The 26,825-nt window shown below is 42.2% G+C and overlaps 1 protein-coding gene across 3 annotated transcripts in view; it reads right to left on the bottom strand.

Moving 5' to 3' along the window:
• Nucleotides 1–26,825, bottom strand: part of LOC137340636 (myosin-11-like) — a 149,866-nt gene that overhangs the window by 33,635 nt on the left and 89,406 nt on the right. For all 3 annotated transcript variants that reach the window (XM_068003223.1, XM_068003224.1, XM_068003225.1), the window contains 13 exons: nucleotides 23,971–24,066; nucleotides 23,767–23,885; nucleotides 19,489–19,641; nucleotides 18,448–18,621; nucleotides 11,625–11,798; nucleotides 8,830–8,944; nucleotides 7,290–7,480; nucleotides 6,459–6,580; nucleotides 5,237–5,306; nucleotides 4,118–4,278; nucleotides 3,821–3,929; nucleotides 2,905–3,036; nucleotides 181–387 (listed from right to left, as the gene is read on the bottom strand). In XM_068003223.1, coding sequence (XP_067859324.1) covers nucleotides 181–387; nucleotides 2,905–3,036; nucleotides 3,821–3,929; nucleotides 4,118–4,278; nucleotides 5,237–5,306; nucleotides 6,459–6,580; nucleotides 7,290–7,480; nucleotides 8,830–8,944; nucleotides 11,625–11,798; nucleotides 18,448–18,621; nucleotides 19,489–19,641; nucleotides 23,767–23,885; nucleotides 23,971–24,066 — 1,823 coding nt within the window. The remainder of the gene's footprint in view (nucleotides 1–180; nucleotides 388–2,904; nucleotides 3,037–3,820; nucleotides 3,930–4,117; nucleotides 4,279–5,236; nucleotides 5,307–6,458; nucleotides 6,581–7,289; nucleotides 7,481–8,829; nucleotides 8,945–11,624; nucleotides 11,799–18,447; nucleotides 18,622–19,488; nucleotides 19,642–23,766; nucleotides 23,886–23,970; nucleotides 24,067–26,825) is intronic.

Raw genomic sequence — 26,825 nt, 5'->3', positions numbered from 1 at the left:
AAGGGGCTGATGACACTGACAATAACATTTCATTTGAAGTCATAACTATGAAGCATGGAATTAGGGGATCTTTAAAGAGGGAAGAAAAGAATAAAATGTAAATAAATCAAATTATGAATGAGGAACGGCTATTCCATTTTAAGTTCCACCTCTGTGCAGGTGGTGCAGCTATTAATTTACCAGGATTTGGGTCTGCATTTTCTTCTTTTCGGATAGCATTTGGTGATTTCGATCTTCTTCTTCTTCAATTCTTGCCTCCATCTCATGAAGAATCTCCTCTAGCTCTTGCTTCTTAGATTCTAAGCGGACTCTCATCTCTTCTGCCTCAGCGTATAACTCTGTCTCAGCCTGCAGTTGCTCCTGTATGGAATTCTTTTCCTCCAACACCTAAATACACAGAAAGGAGATAAATATCTTAAAAGCATTATTCCTAATCATTGATGACACTTCTCAACATCAGAGTTATAAGAAGAAAATGATGAACACGAGTGGTGATTTTATAATAAACGCACACTGGTATTTTATTCCATGGGGGACTGAACAATATTTTCACTGCCTAAGTGTTGGAATAGTCTACTTAGCAAAATTAAAAATGACTTAATGGTCCTTTCCATAGCTGTATTCCACAACACATTTCAAATTGAACACAGTTCTCTTCAATCAATCAGAATCCTACACAAATATACACAGTGAAGTGTTTCATAAAATAGTATAAAAAGTAAACATTACATGTAACTCAAAAATAACTTTGATTATTGAAGATGCTTCAAATTAACGAAAAGGAAAAACAATACATGGAACAAAAAACATTATTTATCCATTTCTGGATTCCTTAATAAACTCTCTCTGCTGTTTGTTCACAATCATTTAACCAAATGAAATGCATGCTTATTTATAATGGGCTGGATTTTACTGTGAGCGGCAAACGGACAGCACCAGCCATTTGTTAGACTTGCACTTGCCCATAGACTTTCCATGAGCTTTTGCACGGCAAGTTTCTGAAAATTAGAAACCCAGCAGCACAACACCCTCTACAGGGCATCTGGGACCTGTGTGAACAGGGCAAGCAGCTGTGCATCCCCTTAAGCAATCAGATTGAAGCATCGTTAATAACGCACAGAGTCAGAAGCAGGAAGAGTAAATCAGAATAGTGAATTCAATGTCAAATCAGGAAACAGAAAGCGAAATAAACAGAGGATAAGAAAGATTGGATTAAGAGAGAGATAAAAGAGACAAAGAAAAAATAAAAACAAAATGTATTTAATTTTTTTTAATGCCTAACAATAATTAAAATCTGAAGGAATGAGACTCCATACTTGTAAAATTTAATTTTCAGTGCCAGAGAGATTGTTTGGCAGTAATTAAGACTTACCACGCCATTAAAATGGTACTTAGACTTGAAATGATTTGACTTAACTTTTTTTGGCACGTTTAGTCCCTATCTATGAGGTAAGTACAGGAATTTCACTTCATTCAATACATTTGAATGGGGAGCCAGACAGCGAGATACCATTTTCACTCAGCTTTTGGAGGTGGATTGCATCTTGTACAGGAATTTCCGGATTTCCACTTTTAACTAGTCTCCATGGATTTTTAGCAAGGCTTTTGACAAGGTTCCACATGGCAGACTGATCAGAAAAGTAAAAGCCCACGGGATCCAAAGGAAAGTGGCAAGTTGGATCCAAAATTGGGTCAGTGGCAGGAAGCAACAGGTAATGGTCAATGGTGTTTTTGTGACTGGAAAGCTGTTTCCAGTGGGATTCCACAGGGTTCAGCGCTAGGTCCCTTGCTTTTTGTGGTATATATCAATGATTTAGACCTAAATGTAAGAGGCATGGTTAAGAAGTTGGCAGATGATACAAAAATTGGCAATGTGGTTGATAGTGAGGAGGAAAGCTGTAGGTCAGGTGGGCAGAAAAGTGGCAAATGGAATTCAATCCGGAGAAGTGTGAGGTAATGCATTTGGGAAGGGCAAACAAGGCAAGGGAATAAATGAGATGTGTGGAGGAACAGAGGGACCTTGGAGTGCATGGTCACAGATCCCTGAAGGTAGCAGGACAGGTAGATAAGGTGGTTAAGAAGGCATACGGGATACTTTCCTTTATTAGCCGAGGCATAGAATATAAGAGCAGGAAGGTTTTGCTAGAACTGTATAAAACATTGGTTAGGCCACAGCTTGATTACTACGTACAGTTCTGGTCACCATATTACAAGAAAGATGTGATTGCACTTGAGAGGGTACAGAGGAGATTTATGAGGATTTTGCCAGGACTGGAGAATCTTAGCCAAGAGGAAAGATTGGATAGGCTGCGGTTGTTTTCATTCAAACAGAACAGGCTGAGGGGTGGTTTAATTGAGGTGTATAAAATCATGACAGGACTAGATAGCGTGGATAGAAAGGACCTATTTCCCTTAGCAGAAGGGTCAGTGACCAGGGGACATGGATTTAAAGTAATCGGTAGAAGGATTAGAGGGGACCTGAGGAGAAATGTTTTCACCCAGAGGGTGGTGGGGGTCTGGAACTCACTGCCTGAAAGGGTGATAGAGGCAGAAACCCTCAACTCATTTAAAAAGTACTTGGATATGCACTTGAAGTGAGAAACCTATAGGGCTACAGACCAAGTGCTGGAAAGTGGGATTAAGCTGCATAGCTCTCTATCGGCCGGCCCGGCATGATGGGCTGCATGGCCTCCTTCTGAGCCGTAACTTTCTATGATTCTATGAACTGTGTAAGTGTGGTCGCCGGACGTTACTGTCCGATTTGCACATGAATAACGGTGAGCACTGTTGACCTCACTATTTTTGCAAGAAAATCCGGCCCAACCTAGTTTAGTGTTAATGGATGAGCATTTTTGAAATGGGAATGTTAAAGTGGAATAGATGCATACCATGCAGTGATATTACCTGATTGTGTTTCTTTTCAAGTTCCGAAAGATAAAGTTCTGCCTTCTGTTGCTTTTCTTTGGTCCTCTGCAACTCGTCATCTTTGAGTTGCATTTCCTCCTCCTGACGAGTGACCTGCAGCAATGGCTTAACCTGCACCCAAAGAGTAGACATTAACACATCATTAACCAACAGGTTTTACTTTCCAGAGAGTATAAGAACACAACAGGCATCTTATAACACTCACTCAAGGAAACCATGGCAAGGCAAATGAGAAACAAAGCTTTACTTCAAACATTTACTGTGTGAATATTGATTTAAGCAATAGCAAGTACTGCACCATAGTCATTTGTATGAGGAGATGCTAACTCAAATTTAGTTTGAACATATCCACAGAGAAAATTAAACTTGAAGAATTGTGAAAAATTAACATTTTATGATGTAAATAGGCCCGTTCTGGCCATTTTCATGCCTAAATGTATTGAGCTTCACGGGATCATGGCAGTGAAGGGTTTTTGTAAAGGTGCATTTTTGTGGTCAATAAATTTGTGCAGATCAGATGGGTTGACCAAAAAAAGCTGAAACTTCTTTTTAATCTTCTATGAAAAAAAATATTTCTTACTATTTGTTATTGTCTATATCATGTACCTTTAAAAGCACTAAACAGATTAAGGAAATAGTTACCCCACATTATTAGTTAGGAAGGTAGAATATATAGGGACAGTTATAAAATGATATAATTGACTAAAATAGAATATATTTTTAATGATTATTAATGGGATATATTTTTCTCTGCTAATGTTCGTGATGAAGTCAGCGTTAGTATTGAGGGAATTTCCTCACTTTTTATACACATGGCGACCTCTTTAGCAAATAGAAGAAAAGATACATAATCTTTTAAGAAATTTACAAGCACATGAAAGTTATTTGAACTAACCTTAGTGAATAGTCTCCACCATTGCCAGTTCCGCAGTTTAAGGTAAGCAGCACAATTTCTCTGAATCACTTTCATAGCAGTGAGCTGCTGCTGTCGTTTAGCAAAGGCCCTGCAATCAGTCAGAGAACCATTAGCATTCCGCACTCACGTCTTAGAGCATCAGATAAGAAAACTGATGGTGTGAAATCCAGTTTCAGTACAAAATACTGGGCTAACTTTCATCAAATTAACATTAAGTATATTTCAAAGTGTTAGAATGTACTGGTGCAATAAAATCTGTTGTTATGAAGTACTCACTTTCTGGCCAGGTAGCCTCTGCTTCGAGCTTGGAAACTAATAATGACATCTGTAATTTTCAGGTCTCTCTCCTCTTCCAGATGAGCCAGTACACCAGTTCGGAAGAAGATCTTACTTTGTCCAATCCTGAACAGGTTAGAATCTAGTTCCAGGGCTTTGATCTAAAATAGTCACAGTACTTTAATATCAATTCAGAATTTCAATTTATTGACTTAAAAAAAAGGAAATATCTTTATTGCTAAAACTGCTGGTGGAATTTACACTAAACTATGCTGTTAAGGTAAGCTTATTCATTTGGCCTGCTGCAAATTTACAGAGAATGTGGAGATGCTTTACATATTTGTCACCCAATTGCTGTTCTGGGCAAAGGGAATGTCCAGCATATTAATCTAATAATTAGCGATTGGTGTTGAGTTGAAATAAATTATTTTCATGCTGCAAATCAATTAATGTCAAAGGTGCAGCTTAAACTGGCAATGCTTGTTCAAGTATAATGGCCTAAAATTTCCAATCCATCGGGAACCCTGCTGGATCAGTGTTCTCTGTGAGCGCTGACCCTGGCAGATATTCTGGGCTCAGGTTCATTTACATTTTTTTGGTGGGCTCCTGGTGGTATTTCCGGAGCTGCTGGATTGTCAGCCTCAGGTGGGGGGTAGGGGGAAGGAAATTTCTGCAACACCTGCTGTGGTGCAGTGCAACTGGTGGCCTTTGGGTACCTGGTGCAATTGATTGTTCTGTACTAGGCAAGGCGGCCCCTTAACTTTTAAACCCTCTGCCATTTTAGCAATGCTGGATTCTAGAAATAGCAATGGTGTTCTTACTGCCCAGTGTTGCTAAGGCGTTAATGATGAGAAATTCATTCGATGATGTGTAACTACTGTTAACGTATCCTTTGAATATGCCCACTCAAATATGGTTGAGCATATTCAACTTCTGTCATCACCTCCAATGGAAGATCTAGGAAGTGGCTGTGAATACCATGGAGCCGGTGAAATAGAGCCCCACCAAATATCCAACTCCCAACCATCCAGCTGCTCCCCGAAATCAGCTGTAAGTGGAGTGCAAGTTTGAGCCCAATACATCCTGCACTTGTTTCTGTTGGTTTATCACCTTACATACCATAAGTACACAGGCCTGTTTTCCATCCATGAATCCTTTTGGAATAGCACCTGGAGTTAAGATTTCATATCTAAAAGAAACATTATAGATTAATAATTCTTTGCATTTATCCAGGTCCCAGTTTAATGATAGGGTATGTAAGTGGATTCTGTACAAGAATGGCTCATTAATACGAGACAATGGTTGCAGAAACCCTACATCTTATGAATGATACAAAGTTTCAGGGGCTGATTTTACATTTTTATACAATGACACTCAAAGCTATTACATAGCAATGTCATCTGTGTCATCAAACTGGCATCTTAGAAATAAAGGATGCCCCCAATCCTCAAATAAGTTCACTCTTACAAGATGCAGAAGGCGTGTCTACCACAAAAGTTCAGTACATTGCCATTGCTTGCTTCTTCAACGACATTTCAAGGATTCTGTGTTATTCTAAATGCTGTATTTCATGCAACTTCAGTCACTACACTGCTCCACAGAAACAGAACTTTTAAAATGTTCCAAACTAATAAGTGTTGATGGGACCATACCATCCACAGCCTTATTTACTTCCATGAAAGTAATTTCTTGATTTTCAATACCAGACAGAATGGCCCTTGGGCCTTGCAGGTATTTCAACAGTCTCTGCTACCTGTCACAGAACACGGAAACTGATGGGAATGAATGTGAATGAAAATGTAGTTATTACAATGGCAGTACGAGTGTGGGGATTTATTATTAGTGCCACACTACTACCAACCTAGTAGTGAACATAAGATCGTCCCCATAATTATTACAGATCTCTCTTTTTAAAAGAAGTTAAATGTTTAATTGTGAACAAAGCAAAATGATATTCCATAGAAACAAAAGTGCACTGTAAATTCTAGACATCATTTGTGTTCGCAGAAAACATTAAATGGGGTGGGGGGATTAATGTTTAGGGACCTAATGGATAAAATCTCGCATTATCACTTTTTAAGAGCGATTCCTTTTATCATCAATTCCCACCTATTGTTCTTTTTACATATAACCTTCAGACACACTCTTTTATTCTATTCTCTTGTCATACTGGTCAGGTGGAACTAAATTATTATATATTAAGTCCTTGAGTATTTAGAACAGATTGAAACTGTTCATTCAGCCCCTGTAATGACCCTATGGGTTGGAAAACTGACATTGCAAATATCAACCACTGAAGCTGGCCCAACACTGGTCCAGCAGCAGAGAACATTTTACTTACCTTTGGCGGAATTCCTGGAAGATAATCCTGTTTGGGAATCCTTGGCGGCAGATCCGGATACCTTCCAAAACACCATTGCACCGTAACTGTTCCAGCACTAAATGTGCATCAAGCTTGCCAGCCTGTTAGAGCAAGGCTCTTGTTAGTTAAGCTCACGAAAGTGTAGGAGGTTTCAGGCTTGTCTGGATGGACCAGTAGGTCTTTTCCTGTCCGCCATTTTGCGTATGTTTTAAACCTTTTTCAGGTCCTTTATATTTTGAACTTACGCATTGAATAGGTTAGTAAGTTTGTAAGAAATTCCTGTCTGTTGTTTTAATGAATATATTAACTTGATCTGTTTGCTGTTACTATTTAAAATAAACAGGTTAACGCTTTTGCTAAATTAGCAGACAAAAGAATTTCATATCAGCTTGTTACTAATATTGCACAATGCAATTCCAATCCATTCATCTGTATGTTTCCATTTTATTAATAATTTCCCTTAACTTTCAACTGCCCCAACTCATTTGCGTATGGTTAAGCCAGTTTCCATCGTTGTAATGATGGAAATACACATTATTCACTAAGAAACATTGCACTTGTAATCTTGACAATGATAGTAGCCCATCTGCTTCAATAACTCTCTCCGGTTTGCTAAACATAGACAGTCAGTTCCTTTTCTTACAAGCTTTTAGCTTACCTCGAATGTTTTATAGTAAAAGGAACAATCTGAACTCTTGATGTATGCTATAAAACTTAATTTTTCATTTTGTAACCCTCTAGTACGAAATTTCAGCTGCTCCACATTGTGAACATTCTCATTAAAGTGAAGAGAGAATCACGGTAACTTACCCTCTTTTCATGGTTTGGAATGATACAGCGCACAAAATTGGGGCTGGTGTTCCGCAGTGTAGTCATGAGTTTAGTCAGCTGCTCCTTGTATAACTGCCCCACTGTACGGAACATGCCCTTTTTGGTTTTTGAGGCACCCTGGCTACTTTCACTGATTTTAGCCACTTGGTCCAATCCAACAATACGGTCCACTTAAAAATATAAATGAAGGATATAAGCAGTTTTGAGGCATGTTAAATGAACGCAGTTTGGGGTGTAATTATAGTAAGTGCCAGAAGCTCATAAGTATTGTAATAAAATAACTGTTGACCTGTGACTGTCATATGTTAAGACAGATGTAGGCTGCAGTTGATGTGCCAGCACACATCAGCTCCAACGAAGGGCGGCCCAAAAATTTTGAAAGAATGAACTTGCATTTATATAGTGCCTTTCACAACCTCAGGATGTCTCAGTGTGCTTTACAGTCAATGAAGTGCTTTGTTCCAAGTCCAGTCACTGTTGTAAGGTAGGAAACTCAGCAGCCAATTTTGCACACAGCAAGGACCATATAATCTGGTTAAGTGATAAATATTGGCCAGGACACTGGGGAGAATTCCCCTGCTATTCTTCAAATAGTGCCATGGGTTCTTTTACAAACATTTCATGATACCTCCAACAGTGCAGCACTCCCTCAATACTGCACTGGAGAGCCAGCCTAGGTTATATGCTTAAACCCCTGGAGTGGGACTTGAACCTACAACTTTCTGACTCAGAGGCAGGGGTGCTACCCACTGAGCCACAACTGACACCTACTCACTATTACATGATGATTTCCATATGATACCAGGCAGAGTGCAAGATTGTCCTGCAGGAAGGAAAGGAAGTGAATAGACTTGGGTTGCTGTTGTGGAACCTCAACAGGTGGTTACATGGACCAGCTTTTCACACCTCCAAATCCACAGTAGTGGGGAGGAAGGCACCCTTATCATGGCAGCCCCACTTGCTGCTAAATGCTGCAGCCTATTCTTTAACACCTCTGCAGAGAGGAGATGGACACTTCACTCACTTCCCTGTTACTGTCTGGTAGAAATGTACAGAATAAGGCACACATGTTTAAAAAAAGTTTTGCAGACATTTAAATGTTCTTCGATGAGAGACATTTCAAAATGTAATCACTTGTGTACATCCTAAAATTATTTTTTCTTTCTGTTTAGATTAATCAGAGCTGTGCAATACCTGCATGTCATTCACTGGTTCACTATAATGAGGGGATTGATAGTCCCTCACCAGAGCAGGCAGACTGCCATCTACTCTGCTGCTGCCATAGGGTAAAAAATTGGATGAAATGGTTAAAAAAGTACTTGTGTTTTAGTAACTTTTCTTCTTTGAAGTGCATATGTTATGTCTTGTAGAAATGTCTGAAATGGAAAGTACTGCACAGCCCAGCAATGACATTCTGCATGTTGATTAGCACAAAAATGCACACGAAAAGTTACTTTTAAAAAGTAATTGCCGGTTAATATATTGCGGTCAAATTCATCCTTATTAACAATGTTCTCACCATCTCTCCACAGTTCCGCTACATATTTATCTGATGACTGGTTCAGCAGTGAGGCGACATTATCATTTAGTGGATCCATATTCTTGGTCAGCCAGTTTCCTGCATTGTATGGGACCTAAATAACAAGACCTTTAATATCTTAGAGTTTTACATTGTTTCATTATGTCTACTTGACTCTGTGGTCTGTTCTTAATTAATACATCTTGGAAAACACACCATTTACTGAAATTGTTGTATTAACAGTTCCTCAGAATGGCTCCACAATATATTTTTAGAAGACTCTGCCCTTGTTTATTTTCTCTGGAATGAACATTTCCCAGAACCATAGCCTCACCCACAGGAATCATAAAAGAGGCCTACGAGTACACCAGCTCTACTCACAGGACAAAAGGTTCCACTCAGCTGATGGACAGGCACTCCAATCAAATCATGGATGACTCGGGAGATTGAGGCACTAGTCAAAAATAAGAAGGAGGCATATGACATGCATAGGCAGCTGGGATCAAGTGGATCCCTTGAAGAGTATAGAGATTGCCGGAGTAGAGTTAAGAGAGAAATCAGGAGGGCAAAAAGGGGATATGAGATTGCTTTGGCAGATCAGGCAAAGGTGAATCCAAAGAGCTTCTACAAATACATAAAGGGCAAAAGGGTAACTAGGGAGAGAGTAGGGCCTCTTAAGGATCAACAAGGTCATCTATGTGCGGAACCACAAGAGATGGGTGAGATCCTGAATGAATATTTCACATCGGTATTTACGGTTGAGAAAGGCATGGATGTTAGGGAACTTGGGGAAATAAATAGTGATGTCTTGAGGAGTGTACATATTACAGAGAGGGAGGTGCTGGAAGTCTTAACGCGCATCAAGGTAGATAAATCTCCGGGACCTGATGAAATGTATCCCAGGACGTTATGGGAGGTTAGGGAGGAAATTGCGGGTCCCCTAGCAGAGATATTTGAATCATCCACCGCTACAGGTGAGGTGCCTGAAGATTGGAGGGTAGCAAATGTTGTGCCTTTGTTTAAGAAGGGCGGCAGGGAAAAGCCTGGGAACTACAGACCAGTGAGCCTGACATCTGTAGTGGGTAAGTTGTTAGAGGGTATTCTGAGGGACAGAATCTACAGGCATTTGGAGAGGCAGGGACTAATTAGGAACAGTCAGCATGGTTTTGTGAGAGGAAAATCATGTCTCACGAATTTGATTGAGTTTTTTGAAGGGGTAACCAAGAAGATAGATGAGGGCTGTGCAGTAGACGTGGTCTACATGGACTTCAGCAAAGCATTTGACAAGGTACCGCATGGTAGGTTGTTACATAAGGTTAAATCTCATGGGATCCAAGGTGAGGTAGCCAATTGGATACAAAATTGGCTTGACGACAGAAGACAGAGGGTGGTTGTCGAGGGTTGTTTTTCAAACTGGATGCCTGTGTCCAGCGGTGTGCCTCAGGGATCGGTGCTGGGTCCGCTGTTATTTGTTATTTATATTAATGATTTGGATGAGAATTTAGGAGGCATGGTTAGTAAGTTTGCAGATGACACCAAGATTGGTGGCATGGTGGACAGTGAAGAAGGTTATCTAGGATTGCAACGGGATCTTGATAAATTGGGCCAGTGGGCCGATGAATGGCAGATGGAGTTTAATTTAGATAAATGTGAGGTGATGCATTTTGGTAGATCGAATCGGGCCAGGACCTACTCCGTTAATGGTAGGGCGTTGGGGAGAGTTATAGAACAAAGAGATCTAGGAGTACAGATTCATAGCTCCTTGAAAGTGGAGTCACAGGTGGATAGGGTGGTGAAGAAGGCATTCAGCATGCTTGGTTTCATTGGTCAGAACATTGAATGCAGGAGTTGGGATGTCTTGTTGAAGTTGTACAGGGCATTGGTGAGGCCACACTTGGAGTACTGTGTACAGTTCTGGTCACCCTATTATAGAAAGGATATTATTAAACTAGAAAGAGTGCAGAAAAGATTTACTAGGATGCTACCGGGACTTGATGGTTTGACTTACAGGGAGAGGTTAGACAGACTGGGACTTTATTCCCTGGAGAGTAGGAGGTTAAGGGGTGATCTTATAGAAGTCTATAAAATAATGAGGGGCATAGATAAGGTCGATAGTCAAAATCTTTTCCCAAAGGTAGGGGAGTCTATAACGAGGGGGCACAGATTTAAGGTGAGAGGGGAGAGATACAAAAGGATCCAGAGGGGCAATTTTTTCACTCAAAGGGTGGTGAGTGTCTGGAACGAGCTGCCAGAGGCAGTAGTAGAGGCGGGTACAATTTTGTCTTTTAAAAAGCATTTGGACAGTTACATGGGGAAGATGGGTATCGAGGGATATGGGCCAAGTGCAGGCAATTGGGACTAGCTTAGTGGTATAAACTGGGCGACATGGACATGTTGGGCCGAAGGGCCTGTTTCCATGTTGTAACTTCTATGATTCTATGATTCTATGATTCTATGATGGGCTGGAGTGTCAAAAACAAAGGAATATAAAGAAAATTGTGGCAAGTTCAATTCGAATTCTACATCTCAAGATCCAAAAGTAAAAATGGATTTAAAGTAGCTGCTTGCTTTGATGAGTACTATTGATTTTGACAATAGTAAGTGACCAAGCAATTGCAGTTTATGGTCATCCATTTTATCCTTTTCCCAGCTGCCTGCAATGGCTGTTTTCAAAATTCATCTGTTGCAATTATTATATTGCACAATTTTTACTTAAGACACACTTCACACATTAGGTTTTGAAAACCTGTTGACTTTCTCGTTTGACTTGGTAGTCTTGGTTACTTGGTTCCTACCTTGCCAGCATAATGTACAATACAGAAGTCTCCTTTATCCTTCAGTTGTTTAGGTTTGGAAAATTTTGAGTTGTTGCCCAGCTCTTGGACCACCTTCTCCACAAATGACTTGTCCGTGGCCTTAGGGAACCAGCATTCTTCATCGAGCAAAGCCAGAATACCTGGGGGGTTAGTCTGGAAATCAGACAAAAAATGATCTTAACAAACACAATGTATAACAAAAAAAATCACTGATTTCCTGTAAAACAGTTTATTGAGGGGATGAGGTATAAAAGGACTCGAGCTGTGTTGAATTCAGGAATGTAAGTGTTCTCTATGGCAGTACAGTCGGGTATGAAGGTTCATGTTTTGACATGCAACTGCACCGAGTGGTTGAATGTAGACTCATTTGTGCATTTCTCCACTCAGAATTTCTGATCTGCACTATGTCACAACAAGAAGGCGCCATGTGGAAACCAGGCAGTTTCCCTTGGAAGATAAATTTAAAAAAACAATTGTAATCGTTCTAATTATCCAAAAGAAAAAGCTAATGGTACTGAAACCCATTATTCACTATTTCTCTATGGCATAACAGTAAGACTAGGATCCCAGGTCAGACATTGTAGGGGCTACAGATAAATTTTTTGGCTCTGCTCTCGGCACCGGGTCTGTCTTGCTGGAGTGCAGATCAGAGAATAGGGCGTAGAGGCCAGCACACTAAATTTGCAGCACTGTTGATTTTCTGGCCTTGTAATAATCACCGTATAGGGCAATTATTCTCCTATAATACCCCATATACCTCAATCAGAGATTCAGAAGAACACCCTTATCAAAGCAAAGGGACACTGATGTTTCTCACCCGTCTATTATACCATCTTGAAGTGAAACCACCCAAGTAGTGGTGAATTATGGTTGGATTTTTCACAGTACATTGTAATGGCATTTGGGTTCACACTGGACGTGCTCATCTCATTTTGGAGTCCAACGGAAATTTTCACTCCGTCTGTCTGAGCTGGATTTGGACCCAAATTGTAAAAGTCAACATTGGTTTAGAAGGGGAGGATCCTGCCTAAACAACCTCCTCAACTTCTTTGAGGAAGTGACAACCCAAGTGAACTATGGTAAACCTATGACATGATGTGCTTCGACTTCCAAAAAGCTTGTGACAAAGTTCCACACAAAAGGTTATTCAATAAACTCGAAGCTGTGAGGATTCCGGGTAAACCCTGGGAATAGATAAGAATCATAGAAATTTACGGCACAGAAGGAGGCCATTCGGCCTATCGTGTCTGTGTCAGCCGAAAAAGAGCTATCCAGCCTAATTCTACTTTCCAGCTCTTGGTCCGTAGCTTTGTAGGTTACAGCACTTCAAGTGCATATCCAAGCACCTTTTAAATGCAATGAGGGTTTCTGCCTCTACCACCCTTTCAGGCAGTGAGTTCCAGACACCCACCACCCTCTGGGTAAAAAAGTTCTTCCTCAGCTCCCCTCTAATCCTTCTACCAATTACTTTAAATCTATGCCCCCTGGTTATTGACCCCTCTGCTAAGGGAAATAGGTCCTGTCGATCCATTCCATCTAGGCCCCTGATAATTTTGTACACCTCAATTAAATCACCCCTCAGCCTCCTCTGTTCCAAAGGAAACAACCCCAGCCTATCCAATCTTTCCTCATAGCTAAAATTCTCCAATCCTGGCAACATCCTCGTAAATCTCCTTTGTACCCTCTCTAGGGTTGAAGAAACTGGTTGAAAGATAAGAAACAATGAGTACTCATTAGAGGAGTTATGTCAGAGTGGGGAGAAGCACTGAGTGGGGTATCTCAGGGATCAGTGCTGCGATTGCTATTGTTTCTAATTTACGTAAATTACCTGGGGCTCAATTTTAAAAGGTTGGTGGGATGGCAGCGGGGAGAGGGGTCAATGGGCACGTGGCAAACCCAGATAATAAAAACTTACCTTTCCCCACGCGATCGCGACATAATTGGTGGCCTTTAATGTGGCTTCTGGGTTTGCTGTCGGAAAGCTGCGCAGTGGGCGGACTGCGCACCCGCAAGATGAGGCTGTCAGCTGGAGCGTCTGGATTTAAAGGGCCATCGCTCCAATGGATTTTGCTGGAGCAAAGAGCAAGGAGACCCAGTGGAGCAGCACACGGGGCAAGGCTGCTCCAAGATTCAGCGATGCCTCACTTCAGCTGCTACTGGCCGGGGTGAGGAGGAGGAGGGAGCTATTTTACCCGGCTGATAGGAGGAAGTGCCCTGCCTCTGCCACCAAGAAGGCCTGGTTCGAGGTGGCAAAGGAGGTTACCAGCAGCAGCAACATATCCCGCACCTGGGTGCAGCACAGGAAACGTTTCAATGACCTAACTAGGTCAGCAAAAGTGAGTACACTTACTGATTCTCCTGCATTCTGTGGTGCGCATCACCTCTCCCCCCCCCCCCCCCCCCCAACTCATTCTGCACTCCCAAGACTACTCCATCACATCACTCCTTACACCCACTTAAGGCTCATCCTCAACTTGCCTTCACTTCCTCAGCCCTTCCTCACCTCCCCATTTGTGACCCCACCACTACCACTCACCCCAATCCTAATCCAATGTGATGTCTCTGTCTTATACTCACCCACTGATGCACCTCTTTCATGGTTAGCCTCACCCAAAGCAATGCATTCATCGGCTGACCACTTCACCCTCACTCACATACACGTCTGTATTTTCTCCCCTTGTAGAAGACAGCGCAAAATGCACACGAGAGGGCGAGAACTGGAGGGGGTCCACAACAAATAGTGATCCTCACAGACACGGAGGAGGAGGCCCTGCAGATCAGCCGCACCCTCGAGTGCCTGTCCGTCGGGGACGCTGAGACTGGCACCCCACAAACGTCTGGTGACACAACTTTAATGTTCATCACACACATGAATTAGATGAAGGTATAGAAAGTCTCATATCTAAGTTTGCCGATGACACAAAGATTGGTGGCATTGTAAGCAGTGTAGATGAAAACATAAAATTACAAAGCGATATTGATAGATTAGGTGAATGGGCAAAACTGTGGCAAATGGAATTCAGTGTAGACAAATGTGAGGTCATCCACTTTGGATCAAAAAAGGATAAAACATGGTACTTTCTAAATGGTAAAAAGTTAAAAACAGTGGATGTACAAAGGGACCTAGGGGTTCAGGTACATAGACCATTGAAGTGTCATGAACAGGTGCAGAAAATAATCAATAAGGCTAATGGAATGCTGGCCTTTATATCTAGAGGACTAGAGTACAAGGGGGCAGAAGTTATGCTGCAGCTATACAAAACCCTGGTTAGACCGCACCTGGAGTACTGTGAGCAGTTCTGGGCACCGCACCTTTGGAAGGACATATTGGCCTTGGAGGGAGTGCAGTGTAGGTTTACTAGAATGATACCCGGACTTCAAGGGTTAAGTTACGAGGAGAGATTACACAAATTGGGGTTGTATTCTCTGGAGTTTCAAAGGTTGAGGGGTGATCTGATCGAAGTTTATAAGATATTAAGGGGAACAGATAGGGTGGATAGAGAGAAACTACTTCCGCTGGTTGGGGATTCTAGGAGTAGGGGGCACAGTCTAAAAATTAGAGCCAGACCTTTTAGGAGCGGGATAAGAAAACATTTCTACACACAAAGGGTGGTAGAAGTTTGAAACTCTCTTCCGCAAATGGCAACTGATACTAGCTCAATTGCTAAATTTAAATCTGAGATAGATAGCTTTTTTGCAATCAAAGGTATTAAGGGATATGGGCCAAAGGCGGGTATATGGAGTTAGATCACAGATCAGCCATGATCTTATCAAATGGCAGAGCAGGCATGAGGGGCTGAATGGCCTACTCCTGTTCCTATGTTCCGAATTGATGTTAACAATGCTTGGCATGTTGAACACCTCAGTATACTCATTGCAACATGACACATCTGTGATGATGCCTAATATTGCCTTCTGTTCTCTTAAAGGCCCTTCATTGACCACAGTGATGGCAGAGGGCGATTTCTCAGAGGAGCTCCAGGCCTCTGAGGGCGCACCGTCACATCTTAGCAAGCCATCCACCAGCGCAGATACTCACACCTCGGTGGGTCCTAGTAGTCAGTTAGTTGGGTTGGCACCTAGTGAGTCACCACACACAAGTGAGCACAAGCAGACACTGGTGGCAGGGGTAGCAGTGGAGAGTCTGCGTCGGTGGGAGCACTCCTCTCCAAGCTCTGCTCAGCGGGAATCAGACGCTGAACCCCGGGGGCCATCCTTTAAAAGGAGAATGATCGAGGGGCGGCAGCACATTTGCGAGGTACTGGAACAGGTGCTTTATACACTCTCCACAATAGCGCAGAGGATGGAGGAGTCCAACTCCTGCATGAGTGGAATGGTGGCACAAGTAAGCGCGGGAATGTCTGAGATAGTGCACTGAAGAGAAGGCTAGCCTCCATTGAGCTTCAAGCACGGCTCACAAATGAATCTATTCAGGCCCTGTCAACGGCCGTTCAGACTCACGGTGAACAACATTCTACCGCCTTTAACAGGCTGACAGATACTTTAGAAGTGGCCTTACAAGGCATCATACATGTTTTCCAAACTGTTCTCCAGCAGGGTGGTAGGAGTGATGTGGGCCTAGTCCAGGGAGGGATGATGGCGAAAGGGGACATGGAAGTGGGGACGCCACTCAAAGCGCTCCCACGTCTCACCCATTGCCCCTCTCTCAACCAGTACCCGCAAAGCTGCCTCCTCTCCAGGTGACTGAGTCTGCCCCTGCACAGGTGCAGGTGGTGCAGTCTTTGGAGGGGCCCTCACAGGCTCCAAAACCCAGAGGGCATAGGCCAAAAGCATCTAAGCAGTCCAGCCATGGACATCAGCAACCTGCCACTACCTCTGCTGCAGCCACAGGGGATGCACCACGTAGAAGCGGTAGGAAGAGAAAGGCTAAGGATTTGTGATCATGAAGGGTATGCACAAGGGTGTCTGACAGACTGCCATGTTTTTCATTTTTATTTGGTTTATGTTAAAGTCACATTAAATGTTATCATTCTCACCACCACTGCCACGTCTTGCCCATTCTTGACTGGCTTTTGTGATAATGCCCTTTCACGTGCTTCACCATGAACGGCGACACTTGATGCCACCCAATGGGTCACTTTACAGTGAGTGCATGTGTAGTTGCAGGACTGTTTTGTGCGGGGGGGCGTGGCGCTGGTGTTGGCGCCGGTCTTTCCAGGTGGTGTGAGGACTGGGCGCTTCTCACTTTCTGATCTTACGAGACCCGTTCACATACCAGTGACTCCCTGGCCATACGAGCAGCCAGGTGAGCCGCTGCTCTGCCCATGGGTTCGTCCTCCTCCTCCTCCTCCTCCTGCTCCTGCTTCTCCTCAATGTGCATCGCAGATGTGGATGGTGGATGAGGGGATGGGGCCTCCTCAACCGGTACCCCTCTCTGTTGCGCCATGTTGTGCAGGACACAACACACTACTGTAATGCGACCCACTCTCGCTGGTCCGTATTGAAGCGCTCCCCCAGAACAATCGAAGCACCGAAATCACATCTTGAGCAGCTCTATCACATGTTCAATTATAGACCAGGTGGCGATGTGGCTATCGTTGTATCGATGCTGTTGCTCGCTGATGGGGTTCCTCAGAGATATCATGAGCCACATGTGCAGGGGGTATCCCTTGTCCCCATGGTGCCAGCCCTTAAGGGTGTTCAGTGCGTGGAAGAGGCCCGGGATGTTGGATTCCCTCAGATTGAACGAACCGTGGCAGCTGCCAGGGAATCTGGCAAACACGTGACGAAATCTTTTGTGGTGGTCACAAATGAACTGAACATTGATGGAGTGATAGCCCTTTCTGTTGATAAACAGTCCTGGTTCGAGTGGAGGTGCTCAGATTGCTATATGCGTGCAATTGATTGCACCCTATACACGTGGGAAGCCAGCCACAGAGTGGAATCCCACTGCCCTCTCCATCTGGCTGAGGTCGTCCAAGGGAAAGTTGACGTATCGTGAGGCTCTGCGAAACAAGCCGTCGGTGACCTGCCTTATGCAGTTGTGTGCTGACGACTGAGAGACCCCGACGATGTCCCCGGTGGCACCTTGGAACGATCCGGAGGTGAAGAAGTTGAGAGCAGTGATGACTTTAACTGTGACGGGTAATGAGATGCCACCAGATCCAGCCGGGAGCAGCTTGGCATGAAGGAGGCTGCAGATGTCTGCGGTCACCTGGCGACTCACTCTCAGCCTCTGTATGCACTGCTCCTCAGAGAGGTCCAGGAAGCTCAGCCTTGGTCTATAGACCCCTTGACGAGTGTAGTGCCTCCTGTGACGTCGCTCCCTCTGTTGTTCCCCTCTGTGCTCTTGTGCAGGTGCCTGTGGCACAGCACTGTATTGTGGAGCTCCAAGTGGCAGAAGTGCATGCCGTGCCCGGCGAGGATGGTGATGTTCCTCGTCCTCGGATGTAGTGGTGAATCCAGCCATCGCGCCCCCCCATTCTGATGGTGTCAATTTGAGGGGATCCGAGAAGTTGGTGAATATGTATAAACAGAACAATTCTGAGTGTGAACCAAGAATTTTCGGTCTAAACACAAAAATCTCCCAGCCAAAAGTTTATCTGACAGAACTGAGTGCTCTGCTTCAATAACTCACCTTTTATCCCCATCTGTCAAACAGGTATTTAAATGTCCAAATGGCTGCCAGCTGAAACACGACTCCTTCACCATGGTGTGTTTCAGAGGCCATGGGAAAGACGCTGAGGCAGAGTTAAAATCCTTTCCCTGCCTCAATCAACAAAAAAATTAACCAACGCATAGTATATGACTTTGATGCCATTATTTATCTTATATTCCTTACCACCCTTTCAATCAGTTCTATGCAAGGCTGCAGATCCAGACCAAAGTCAATGAAATTCCATTCAATGCCCTCTCTCTGGTACTCTTCCTGTTCCAGTATGAACATGGTGTGGTTGAACAACTGCTGTAGCTTCTCATTGGTGTAATTGATGCAGAGCTGCTCAAAAGAATTGTCCTATAATAACAAAAAGTATCAATATTAAAGAATATTTCATCATTGTTATTAATATTACATGCAGAGTGTATACCTTGTTTATATAACAGACAAAAATATTCAACTGCAATAGCACAATCTTCAGATTAAATTGGACTTTTAAAAATATACATCACTGATACAGAATCTTTCATTTACAATGGACATAATAGTGACATTTGTTGAACACATTAAATGGAAGATGTGTGAGAGGGCAAATCGGTTTGTGACATATATTGTACAAGCAGTAATGTTGATAAAACTCAGTTTATGATCCATCAGCTTTCATCAGTAGGGTAAAGGTTCTCAATGCCCATTGAAAATTCTTCCAAGCACACAAAACATTTACAATGAGGGGAGAACGTCTGTGAGGTTCTCCCAATCTCCCATCGTAACTTTGGCAGAAAGTTGGCAAAACTGTGAAGAAATGTCAACAGCCGTTTTCAGCCTTTTATGTCATTCCTCTGGGGGTTCTACTGATCTTCCACCGACAGTAGATTGTGAGAACCCCAGTCGAAATTACAATAAACTTGTTGACTTAACACCATTGGTGGTACTCAGGACTGAAGGCATAAACTTTTAATGATATTGGATAATCCTAACTTAAGATTGGGATTCATCCCCAATGATTGGCTCAATTGGTGTTTTTTGTCCTCCAGCATTGAGTGTTTATCTCTATGATAAAACCTGTAAAAGAAAATGCATTCTAGCCTCACAACATCAAAGGCAAATTTTGATGCCGTGTCTGCTGTTTTCTGCATGACGGTAAGTTGGCATAAAAATTAGAGGTGTGGAAAATAGGTCCCATTAAATGTGAAAGTAACAGCTGTCTATTTGACAAATGAATACCTGAAATATCTCAAAGCCAGCAATGTCAAGAATTCCAAGGAACGTGGCCCCCTGTCTCTTAGTCCTGTCCAGAGCTTTATTGATACGAATGAGTAACCAACGAAACAAACGTTCATACATTGCTTTGGCCAAAGCCTCCACAGCAAAGTCAGCCTGTGACAGAAACAATAATTAGCATTTAAAAAGGTCACGTTTCAGTTGTAGAATTGTAAAATTTGGGAGCTACAATAGAATCTCTGTACAAGAAAGCAAACAAAAAAAAACCCGTTTTAACATGGTTTTACTCAGAGATTGTTGTGAATTTAAAATTGTATTGCGATTCCAAACATTTCTTTAATTTTTATTTTTTGTAATTATACATTGTCACGGTACTCTCAACCAAGCAGAGCCACCACCTCCTGACCTCAGACAATGGTCTCAAGTACAGAGCTGCCATATGTCTGGAATATGATATTTCACAACTATGATATTTCTGCGACAACTCGCCACTGAAGTTTGACACAAAGATGGTGTAACACTCTTTGGTCACACTCATTTCCATGTTCAGAGAGGCTTCTCTCAGCATCTTCCCATAATAATCAGTCAAACATTCGTGGTTCTAGCACATGGGAGGAAGTTTCAAGAGGAGATCCCTAACATGCAGGTGGGTGCTATCATAAAATTAACCAGCTGGCAAAAGGAAAGAACAGAAAATCCTCCTTGGTGGACGTTAGTGTGACAGAAGCACAGCTCTATCCTGCTTCAAATGGTAGAAATTTAATATACGTTATTTTCCTTTATGAGTTTAGTTATATATAAGGGTGACTGGGGTTGCCAACTCTGGTTGGATGTATTCCTGGAGGTTTCATCACATGACTTCCTGCCTCCAAATGCTCCACCCACTCAAACAGCCTTTTTTTCCTCTCTCCAATATTTTTATAATAAATGAAAGTGTTCAAAGAAAATGAAAAAAACATACAATTTTTTTAATGCCCTTATGATTTTTTTTCCTGAGTTGCTCACATCAGTGTCCAGGAGGTCAATCTTTAATTCCTGGAGGCCCCAGGACAATCCTGCAAGGTTTGCAATCCTAGGTAATGTGTTGTTTTTGAACTTACCAATGTTAAAGTAAAAGCCATCTTGTCTAACTGGAAAAATGGAAGACTGATACCAGCAGGGGATGGAGGAGGGGAAGTTTGCAAAATGCAGGCCAGGATCTTTGATTTGCAGATCAGATAGGATGTGGAGACCCTTTTCTTGGGCCTGATTCTACAGCCCCCCAAGACCTCTGTGCTCCTCCAATTCTGGCCTCTTGTGTATCACCGATTTTCATTATTCCACCATTGGTGGCCATGCCTTCAGTCGCCTAGACCTTAAGCTCTGGAATTCCCTCCTTAACCTCTCTGCCTCCCTACCTCCCTCTCCTTCTTTATGTCGCTCCTTAAAACCTACCCCTTTGACCAAGCTTTTGGTCACCTGTCCTAATATCTCTTTATGTGGCTCGTTGTCAAATTTTGTTGACAACACTCCTGTGAAATGTCTTGGGACGTTTTTACTACGTTAAAGGTGCCATATAAATGCAAGTTGTTGTTATTGTTGTTGATCCAATTATACCTCGTCAAAGCGAGCCCTGGATGAGGGTTCGTCAAGTGACTCTATACTCAAGATGCCATATTGTGCCTTTAAACTAGATTGATTGACAATACTTTGTACAGAGGCCGCTTGGTTTGGGATATACTAAGCTGGTTTTACATCATACCTTGTTCAGTTTAGGTTATGTCTAAAGGATGGTTGGGCTCTGTGGAGAAGCCAAGAACATCTTACTAGGAACTTTACTGAAGTCTGAGTCCTGTATAAATGTTTCTGTTTACTGTACTGTGTAAGAAATATGTTCTGAAGAAGATATTTATTTAAACTATTGTGGATTGAGTCAGTCTTTGTTGCTATTATAAGCATTTTATAAGCAATGGCTTGGAAATTCCGTGGAGGTTCTCCCAATCTCCCAGTGTAATTTTGGTGGGAGATCAATGGAAGCCCCAGAGAAATGGCATAAATGGCCATTTTCAGCCATTTCTCCAGGAGTTCCACATATCTCCCGCCAAAGTTATGGTGGGACAACAGAAGAACTCCCATCGAATTTCAGGGCCAATATCTTGCTATTTTCTTTAATATATATATATTTTTAAAATTCAACTTGTGGTTTTAGTTCTAACAGTGTGGTGTTTTTTCAACTATCAAAGAGAGCAGGAGTATGGGGTGGACTGCCCATGCAACCACTTGTGGGATCCATCTTGGTAAAAGAAGGTAATTGCTAGTCCTGTGGCACGCTACTCCCACTCATGAGATGCATAGAGTGTATGCCGTGAAGGTTCTGCTGGGGTTCTCCCAATCTATAGCCATAATTTCAGTGGAAGATCAGTGGAATCCCTGGAGAACTGGCCAAAGGCGGTGTTAGCTTTGGCTCAGTGGGTAGTACTCGCCTCTGATTCAAAAGGTTGCGGGTTCAAGTCCCACTCCAAGGACTTAAGCACAAAATCCAGGCTGATAATACTAGTATACAGTACTGAGGGAATACTACACTGTTGGAGGTGCCATCTTTCAGCTGAGACATAAACTGAGGCCCTGTCTGTCCTCACAGGTGGATGTAAAAGATCCTATGGCACTATTTCGAAGAAGAGCAGGGGAATTCTCCTCGAATCCTGGCCAACATTTATCCTTCAATCAACATCACTAAAATAGATTATTTGGTCATTATCACATTGTTGTTTGTGGGAACTTGCTGTGTGAAAATTGGCTGCCGTGTTTCCTACATTACAACAGTGACTACACTTCAAAAAAGTACTTCATTGGCTGTAAAGTGATTTGGGACATCCTGAGGTAAGAAAGACGCTATATAAATGCAAGTCTTTATTTCTTTATTTACGCTGTTTCTGCGGCCGTTCCATTGATCTTCCACTAAAGTTATGGTGGTAGACAGGGAGAACTCTATGGAATTTCAGGGCCCTAATTTTCAATCATAGGGAGCACTGGTCTGCTTATGGAATTTGCTGTGAACTCAAACTAAAAGGGTTGGAATAGAACCCAGTAGTAACAGTTACATGAATGAAACACTGCAAAGAACAGTAAGTACTCAGAGGGTTAGAAGCACAATGAGATGCTGTGATTTACTACTCTGGGATTAAAGGGGACTCTCACTTATGAAGACACTTTTCCAGGGCTGGGATCGCTGGCCACAGCTACTGCTATAAATTTTTTAATCAAGAGATTGGTGTGGGGCATCTCTCAATCAGTTCTGGTCTCCATATTACCAAAAGGATATGGTGGCACTGGAGAAGGTGCAAAAAAGATATACAAGGATGACACAGAACTGAGAGGTTATAAGTATCAGGAAAGACTGAACAGGCTGGCGCTCTTTTCTCTAGAAAAGAGAAGGCTGAAGGGTGACCTGATAGAGGTCTTTAAAATTTTGAAGGGGTTTGATAGGGTAAACATACTTGTGGGGGAGACCAAAACTAGGGACCATAAATATAAGATAGTCACTAATAAATCCAATAGGGAATTCAGGAGAAACTTCTTCACTCAGAGAGTGGTCAGAGTGTGGAGCTTGCTATCACAAGGAGTAGTTGAGGGCAATAGCATAGATGCATTTAAGGGGAAGCTAGATAAGTACATTAGGGAGAAAGGAATAGAAGGATATGCTGATAGGATTAGATGAAGATGAAGTGGGGTGGGAGGAGGCATGTGTGGAGCATAAACGCCGGCATAGACCAGTTGGGCCGAAAAGCCTGTTTCTGTGCTGTAAATTCTATGTAATTCTTTATGTGAATTCCATGTAAAAAAACACATGGAAGTGGGGCACTATGTTTAGCAGCAGAGTGTGTGCTACAGGAGGAACATTCTTTAACAAACTTTAAAAGGTACATTAGAGACAGATAGGATATCAGATAATTCTTAATTGATAGTACCTTCCAAGTAAGAATGATATAGTTGTAATTTATGAGGTATGAGTTAAATACAATTGTTTGTTCAATCATTATTAAAGATACAAAACACCACAAAGTATGTAAGGAGTCGCACAACACCAGGTTATAGTCCAACAGCTTTATTTGAAATCACAAGCTTTCGGAGCTTTGCTCCTTCGTCACCTGACGAAGGAGCAAAGCTCCGAAAGCTTGTGATTTCAAATAAAGCTGTTGGACTATAACCTGGTGTTGTGCGACTCCTTACATTTGTCCACCCCAGTCCATCACCGGCATCTCCACATCATGACCACAAAGTAAGGTCTGGAAACTCTTTTACCTGCTCTTTGGTCTGGGCTTTCTGAACGTAGTCACGTCCAACTTTGATCCGAGGACTCAGGATGGCCCTGGTGAAATCAGTCACATTCATACCCAAGAGGTGGGACACCTTTTGTGCAACTGCACAAAGAGATCACAGAATTGGTTATTGCCACGGTCATTCCAGCTTTATTTCATGGGCTAAAAGAGCTTGTGTAAAAAGTACCTGTATTGTCTGGCATTGACGCCTGGTCAGTGCTCCTTTCCTTTTTGAAAGAAATGTTACCGAGCTGCAACACGGATGAAACAACCTTCAGTATAGCTGGAAACATCAGAAGATTTAAATATCAGCACCGGCAGGTTATATCTTAATGTATTATAAACAATCCATTCACTTTCCATCACTTTGTTTTGAAATGTAGGTATTTCTGCAGCATGTTTCATAAGAACACAAGAAATAGGAGCAGGTGTAGGCCATCCGACCCCTCGAGCCTGCTCCGCCATTCAACAAGATCATGGCTGATCTTCTACCTCAACGCCCATTTTCCTGCACTATCCCCATATCCCTTGATGCCTTTAATATCTAGAAATCTATTGATCTCTGTTTTGAATGTACTCAATGAGCCTCCATAGCCCTCTGGGGTAGAGAATTCCTAAGATTTACCACCCTCTGAGTGAAGAAATTTCTCCTTATTTCAGACTTAAATGGTCCACCCCTTATTCTGAGACCGTGACCCCTGGTTCTGGACTTCCCAGCCAGTGGAAACATCCTCCTTGCATCTACCCTGTCGAGCCCTGTAAGAATTTTGTATGTTTCAATGAGATCACCTCTCATTCTTCTAAACTCTCGAGATTACAGGCCTAGTCTACTCAATTTCTCCTCACACGACAATCCCACCATCCCAGGGATCAGTTTGGTGAACTTCGTTGCACTCCGTCTATGGCAAGTATATCCTTTCTTAGGTAAGGAGACCAAAATTGTACACAATACTCCAGGTGTGGTCTCACCAAGGCCCTATATAATTGCAATAAGACATCTTTACTCCTGTACTCAAATCCTCTTGTAATAAAGGCCAACATACCATTTGCCTTCCTAATTGCTTGCTGCACCTGCATATTAGCCTTCAGTGACTCATGTACAAAGACACCCCGGTCCCTTTGAACATCAACATTTCCCAATCTCTCACCATTTAAAAAATACTCTGCATTTCTGTTTTTCCTACCAAAGTGGATAACGTCACATTTTTCCACATTATATTCCATCTGCCATGTTCTTGCCCACTCACTTAGCCTGTCTATATCCCCTTGAAGCCTCTTTGCATCCTCCTCACAACTCACAATCCCACCTAGTTTTGTGTCATCAGCAAACTTGGAAATATTACATTTGGTCCCCTCATCCAAATCATTGATATAGATTGTGAATAGCTGGGGCCCAAGCACCGATCCCTGCGGTACCCCACTAGTCACAGTCTGCCAACCTGAAAAAGACCAGTTTTTTCCTACTCTATGTTTTCTGTCTGTTAACCAATTCTCAATCCAGTACATTACCCCCAATTCCACGTGCTCTAACTTTGTTCACCAACCTCCTGTGTGGGACCTTACCGAAAGCCTTCTGAAAATCCAAATGCACCACATCCACTGGTTCCCCCTTATCTATTCTACTAGTTACATCCTCAAAGAACTCCAATAGATTTTTCAAACATGATTTCCCTTTCATAAATCCATATTGACTCTGCCAAATCCTATTATTATTTTCTAAGTGTCCTGATATCACATCCTTTATAATAGATTCTAGCATTTTCCCTACTATTGATGTCAGGCTAACTGGTCTGTAGTTCCCTGTTTTCTCTCTCCCTCCTTTCTTAAATAGTGGGGTTACATTTGCTACCCTCCAATCTGCAGGAACCATTCCAGAATCTATAGAATTTTGGAAGATGACAAGCAATGTATCCATTATCTCTGTAGCCACCTCTTTTAAAACCCTGGGATGTAGATCATCAGGTCCTTGGGATTTATCGACTTTCAGTCCCATTAATTTCTGTAGTGCTATTTTTTTTACTAATACTTATTTCTTTCAGTTCTTCATTCTCGCCAGAATCATTTTCCAAATCATGCTTTGGCTGTGCACAACAGTAAGCTAAACACACATAAGTACTGTGTTTATTTAAACAAATCTGCTGAAAAGGGGCCTTTTGGACATGCATGTAACATACGGAAAGGAATGCTCATAATTCTTAAGTGTAAATATGACTAAAAGAGGCAACGCTCTCACTTTAACTTGTCACCAAACTATCACCAAGAAAGAAAATACATCCACTGAGAAAAATGGTAATCGACAGTCACAAAAGCAAATACCTCCTTGAGAAATAAATCCTAACTTGTTGCTCTTTGAGAAACACCGGACGTACGGAGATAGTGTGATCTGAACAGATTCCTTTACTGATCCTTTTACATAATTTTGTCTTAAAAGTCCATATTTCATTGGTTTATATTTGCCTTTAAAGATTGATAATTGCTGCCTGGCTTGAAGTATTTGATTGGATTTATTCATTATGAAAACATGATCTGATATTAAATTTCAGCAAAGGTCAGTGATAGTGCTGACACTGATCAGAAATGTACTCATGTATGTTTCTGATCTACATTGTTCTGGGCCTGTGTTTCTAACTGTGAGATTGAAACTGCCTGGAAGTTCAGTTTTGATGTGCTGACTCACTGGGGAAAGGGGGGGGAAGAATCCTTGAACTTAGTCCAGAAAAATGCAGAATTTAACCAATAGCAGAGTCAAATAAAGTGTCTTTTAATTTTGGATTGCAATTTGTAGCATTTACAGGGGTCATAGCTCCAATCCTCCAGTAATATAAATCAAGGTTGTAACTATCTGACATTTGCTTGCTGTTCTGTTTGCTGATGATTTTAAATGTTGAACGTTCTTTATGGATTGTCTTTAAATGCTGCATCTGTATGTAATTTATTGCAGAAGAGGTGCCTCCAGCATGAGCTTAAATCACCAAAGATAGTTTTGATTCGTGCCCCTTCAGGTTGCCTCATGCAGACATAAAACTTGTGATGGCTCCAAAT

This window comes from Heptranchias perlo, chromosome 22, assembly GCF_035084215.1.
Source record: "Heptranchias perlo isolate sHepPer1 chromosome 22, sHepPer1.hap1, whole genome shotgun sequence".
Lineage (NCBI taxonomy): Eukaryota > Metazoa > Chordata > Chondrichthyes > Hexanchiformes > Hexanchidae > Heptranchias > Heptranchias perlo.
This window is presented reverse-complemented; position numbering and strand designations above follow the sequence as displayed.